General features: G+C 53.1%; 1 protein-coding gene across 2 annotated transcripts; it reads left to right on the top strand.

The window, feature by feature from the left end:
- Positions 1-201: 201 nt before the first annotated feature.
- Positions 202-3,451, top strand: LOC308344764 (tubulin beta-2B chain). 2 transcript variants are annotated; one of them, XM_080806529.1, is made up of 4 exons: positions 202-476; positions 1,303-1,411; positions 1,699-1,809; positions 2,128-3,451. In XM_080806529.1, exons 1-4 carry the CDS (start codon positions 420-422, stop codon positions 3,186-3,188), a joined length of 1,338 nt encoding a protein of 445 aa, XP_080662655.1. In that variant the 5' UTR covers positions 202-419; the 3' UTR covers positions 3,189-3,451. The 2 variants fall into 2 exon arrangements, with proteins under 2 accessions (XP_080662655.1, XP_080662654.1); XM_080806528.1 differs by having other exon boundaries at positions 308-476; positions 1,684-1,809.
- Positions 3,452-4,511: the final 1,060 nt, after the last annotated feature.

Raw genomic sequence — 4,511 nt, 5'->3', positions numbered from 1 at the left:
TTCACCTACCCCCAATTCTCAGTCCCCAGCTCTTTCACCTCCCCCCGCCCCAAGTCCTAGACAATGCCCACGCCTCCACCCTGCTACCCCAAACCCCCACTTCTCGCCCGGTCCGCAAGCCTGTGCTGATTGGCTGCGGGCCCAATGTCCAGCCCCCAGGATGGTCCTTGGGGCTCGGAGCATTACGTCAGCGGGGCCTGCAGAGCTCTAGCGCGAAGGGGACTGGGGGGCTCGGGCTGGGGGCGCGGCCTACGCGGGCCGCCCCACCCTCCTTGCATAAAAGGCTGAGTCCTCCGGGCCGGCGCTCTCAGCCAGTAGGTTCCCGAGCGCGTTGCCGGTGACCCCACAGTGGGTGTTTAAGGGAGGACGGGACAGACTGACCAGACGCCGACAAGAGCCAGAAGAAGCTAGCAAGCACCATGCGTGAGATCGTGCACATCCAGGCGGGCCAGTGCGGCAACCAGATCGGCGCCAAGGTGGGCGCGCCGGGAGGGGAGGGGTCCAGAGGGGTGGGGTGCCCCGGCCTGAAGGCCCTCGGAGTTCCTCGGCGAGAACCTCGACCTGAGCAGGCCCGGGGCTCCCCAAGCACAGACCTTTCCCGCAGCTTTGTGCGGCCGTGTGGGGCGTGGGCTCGGAGGCGACTTGGTGGGGGTTGGGGGGAGGAACCTTGCTTTCATTTTTGCTGTAATTCATTTGGAATCCCCGCCACTCCTCGGCGCCCGCTTATCCCCTGCTCCTCCCTTGGCCAGGCAAGCTTGCCTGGAGAAGGCGTGGGTGTGTCCGCGAGGTTGTGCCCGCGGGTTTACGGGAGGGGCCCGGACGCGGGTGGAAATGGTTTTATCCGCTAGACCCCCAGTCGAGCTGTGGGGGAGGGGAGAAGAGCGATTGTCTTGAGGTCTCTGGACGTGCTTTGAATCTCAAACCACCCTCCTTCCGTTCCCTCCTTTCCCTGCTCCCCAGCCCACCCCCTCTGCGCCCCCTGGAGTCCCTGCGCGCCCGCCCGCAGCTGCGACTCTGAGCGCGAAACTCCGCGGCGGCGCGAGCCCTCGGCTTGCGGCTCTAACCCTCCCCGCCCACCGCCACCCGAAGGGACCCCCGCCTCCTGCCGCCGGCAGCTGTTCGCCAGGGAAACGCCCAATTTCAACTTTCTGACCCTGCACGATACAAGCCTTACAGCTGAGCTGGGTCACGCTGCCTTTAAATTGGGGTTTTTGGAACTGAATGGGGGGCTTTTTATCGTAAGACTCATTCCCCGTTTGAGGCTAAATGCATGGCTAAATGCAAACTTTTTCTGTGTCTTAGTTTTGGGAGGTCATCAGTGATGAGCATGGGATCGACCCCACTGGCAGTTACCATGGAGACAGTGATTTGCAACTGGAGAGAATCAATGTGTACTACAATGAAGCCACTGGTAATTGCCTTGCCGGCACCCCCCCCCCCATTTCAATTTTTTACTTTCCCGTCCCCAGGACTAACTCCAGGAGTGTGGCCCCAGGGGATGGTGGACCAGCGGATTTAGGATTCCCACTGTTCCACTGGAGCATTTCAGGGGGCGTTCACAACCAAGGCCTTTGAGAATCTGATCTGTTCTGTATTCTTCTTTGTTTGGGGACAACAGTAGTGCCTGCAAAAGGGGAAAAAGGCTTTCTCTTTAGAGCTCTCTGCTTGCACATTTAAGTCTAGCTGTGTTCCCTCCAGGTAACAAGTACGTACCCCGGGCCATCCTGGTGGACCTGGAGCCAGGCACCATGGACTCCGTCAGGTCTGGGCCATTCGGCCAGATCTTCAGGCCGGACAACTTCGTGTTTGGTGAGTGACTGACATGGCTGATGGCATGGGAGGCTGGCCGCCTAAGGGAGAGTACTGTATGAACATTCCGTTGTGGGCCCATTCAGTCTTAATATAATCTAAGACAAATTTACCTTTCAACCTTTAATAGCCAGGTATTTCTGGCCTTCCTTGTTTATAATTATATCTCTAACCAAATATTTTAATGTCTGGCCATTTTGGTGGTAATGTGAGATAATCTTATCTGAACACTGACTCATTGATCTATATTAAGGGGTTTAAGGTAAAAAAGAATTTAATCCAGTCATCAGTGACTTATGAAGTCTCTCCGTCTGGCAGGCCAGAGTGGTGCGGGAAACAACTGGGCAAAGGGTCACTACACAGAGGGAGCTGAACTCGTGGACTCGGTCCTGGACGTGGTGAGGAAGGAGTCAGAGAGCTGTGACTGTCTGCAGGGCTTCCAGCTGACCCACTCGCTGGGGGGTGGCACGGGGTCCGGGATGGGCACGCTGCTCATCAGCAAGATCCGGGAGGAGTACCCAGACCGCATCATGAACACCTTCAGCGTCATGCCCTCGCCCAAGGTGTCCGACACGGTGGTCGAGCCCTACAACGCCACCCTGTCCGTGCACCAGCTGGTGGAGAACACGGATGAGACCTACTGCATCGACAACGAGGCCCTGTACGACATCTGCTTCCGCACCCTGAAACTGACCACCCCCACGTACGGAGACCTCAACCACCTGGTGTCGGCCACCATGAGCGGCGTCACCACCTGCCTGCGCTTCCCGGGCCAGCTGAACGCCGACCTGCGCAAGCTGGCCGTGAACATGGTGCCCTTCCCGCGCCTGCACTTCTTCATGCCCGGCTTCGCACCCCTGACCAGCCGGGGCAGCCAGCAGTACCGCGCGCTCACGGTGCCCGAGCTCACGCAGCAGATGTTCGACTCCAAGAACATGATGGCCGCCTGCGACCCGCGCCACGGCCGCTACCTGACCGTGGCCGCCATCTTCCGCGGCCGCATGTCCATGAAGGAGGTGGACGAGCAGATGCTCAACGTGCAGAACAAGAACAGCAGCTACTTCGTCGAGTGGATCCCCAACAACGTGAAGACGGCCGTGTGCGACATCCCGCCGCGCGGCCTCAAGATGTCGGCCACCTTCATCGGCAACAGCACGGCCATCCAGGAGCTGTTCAAGCGCATCTCGGAGCAGTTCACGGCCATGTTCCGGCGCAAGGCCTTCCTGCACTGGTACACGGGCGAGGGCATGGATGAGATGGAGTTCACCGAGGCCGAGAGCAACATGAACGACCTGGTGTCCGAGTACCAGCAGTACCAGGACGCCACGGCCGATGAACAGGGGGAGTTCGAGGAGGAGGAGGGCGAGGATGAGGCTTAAAGTCACAAAGGAAAGCAGGTTAGGGAAAGTCCAGAAGGAAAGCACGGGGGAGGGGGGCTTAGTGGTGAAAATCTCTTGGCAGTTGAAGGAAAGAAGCATGGTCTTCTCTAGGTGTGTGCGCTGGTTCTCTGGTGCTCTTCACTGTTGCCTGTCATTTTGGTTTTTTTTCTTTTTGTAATATTGATGACATCAATGTAACATTTGAGATATTTCTGAACTACTGTTGTAATGGCTAAAATCACATAAACGTTTGTGTCCTAATGGTGTCCTCTCTTCTGTCTCCTTCTTCTCCTTTTTGGCTTCTTTATTATGGTTTTGCCTGTTAACTTTCAGAACACATTAAATTCTTCCTCTAGAAAAGGGGAGGGATAGGTAAAAGTTCAAATGAATTTACTCTGTCGTTATGGGAAAACCGAACCAACCACAGTCACACCCAATATAAGATGTGACATAAATGGGAATCTGTAAATACCCTTAAATATTTTATTAGTCGAAAGGATGCCTCCTTGAAAGCAGACTAAATGTAATTTTGTTTAGAAATCCTGCTATGTCTTTACTTCTTTAAAAAAAATTTTTTTTGAATAGTTACTACTTGCACATAGCACGCAATTCTAAAGGATAGAGAGTGGAAAGGAAGTCTCTTCCTCCTTGCTACAGTTTTCCTCCCTGGAGGGGAACCATTCTGACCACTGTTGTCTCTCCGGCATCCTTGCAGAAATGTTCCATTTATCTTCAAATGGATGTAGGTTATTCCCTTTTTTTCTCTCTTCACACATCTTATGATGATAGTAACACTGTTGTGCTGCCTCTTTCCTTCACTGAACAGTATGTTTAAAACACAGAGCTTCCCACAGTATCCATTATGTAATCTTGCCATACTTTATTTCACTGGTTCCCTACCGATGGCCATGTAGGTTGTCTATGCTTTTTATTTTTTCATAGTGCCCCAGTGAATAATTTTGTGCATATATCATTGTGTATATGAGACCAGCTATCCTGCAAATTTCTCTGTGGAGATTTTCTGCCCCCATTGCACCACGTTCTGCCTTAGATTGGGCCAGTCAGTTTCTCATTTGGGGAGCAGAGGTGGAGTGTTAAGTTATAAACAAATGTACATTAATTTACATACCCCTATAAGATAAAAAAAAGTGTAGGCTTAGGATTTTTCTAATGTTTAGACAAATGCAAAATTAGGAAAAAATATTACTCTAAATCTGACCCTGTATTTATTTCATTCTAGTTGGTTCTACCACATAAATGTTTTTTAAAAGAAAGAGGAGGAGAAAAAATGAAGGGTGGATAGGGGATTTCCACATTAAAGAG

Source organism: Martes martes, assembly GCF_963455335.1.
Source record: "Martes martes genome assembly, chromosome: 6".
Classification (NCBI taxonomy): domain Eukaryota; kingdom Metazoa; phylum Chordata; class Mammalia; order Carnivora; family Mustelidae; genus Martes; species Martes martes.
Note: the sequence above shows the minus strand (reverse complement) of the source record. Positions and strands in the feature narration are given on the sequence as shown.

Bases quoted from the DNA above. Each gene is read 5' to 3' on its own strand.
- LOC308344764 (XM_080806528.1), top strand. From the start codon at position 420: ATGCGTGAGATCGTGCACATCCAGGCGGGCCAGTGCGGCAACCAGATC. The intron at 1,412-1,683 runs GTAATTGCCTTG...ATTTAAGTCTAG, and splicing joins GTACTACAATGAAGCCACTG to CTGTGTTCCCTCCAGGTAAC. The intron at 1,810-2,127 runs GTGAGTGACTGA...TCCGTCTGGCAG, and splicing joins GCCGGACAACTTCGTGTTTG to GCCAGAGTGGTGCGGGAAAC.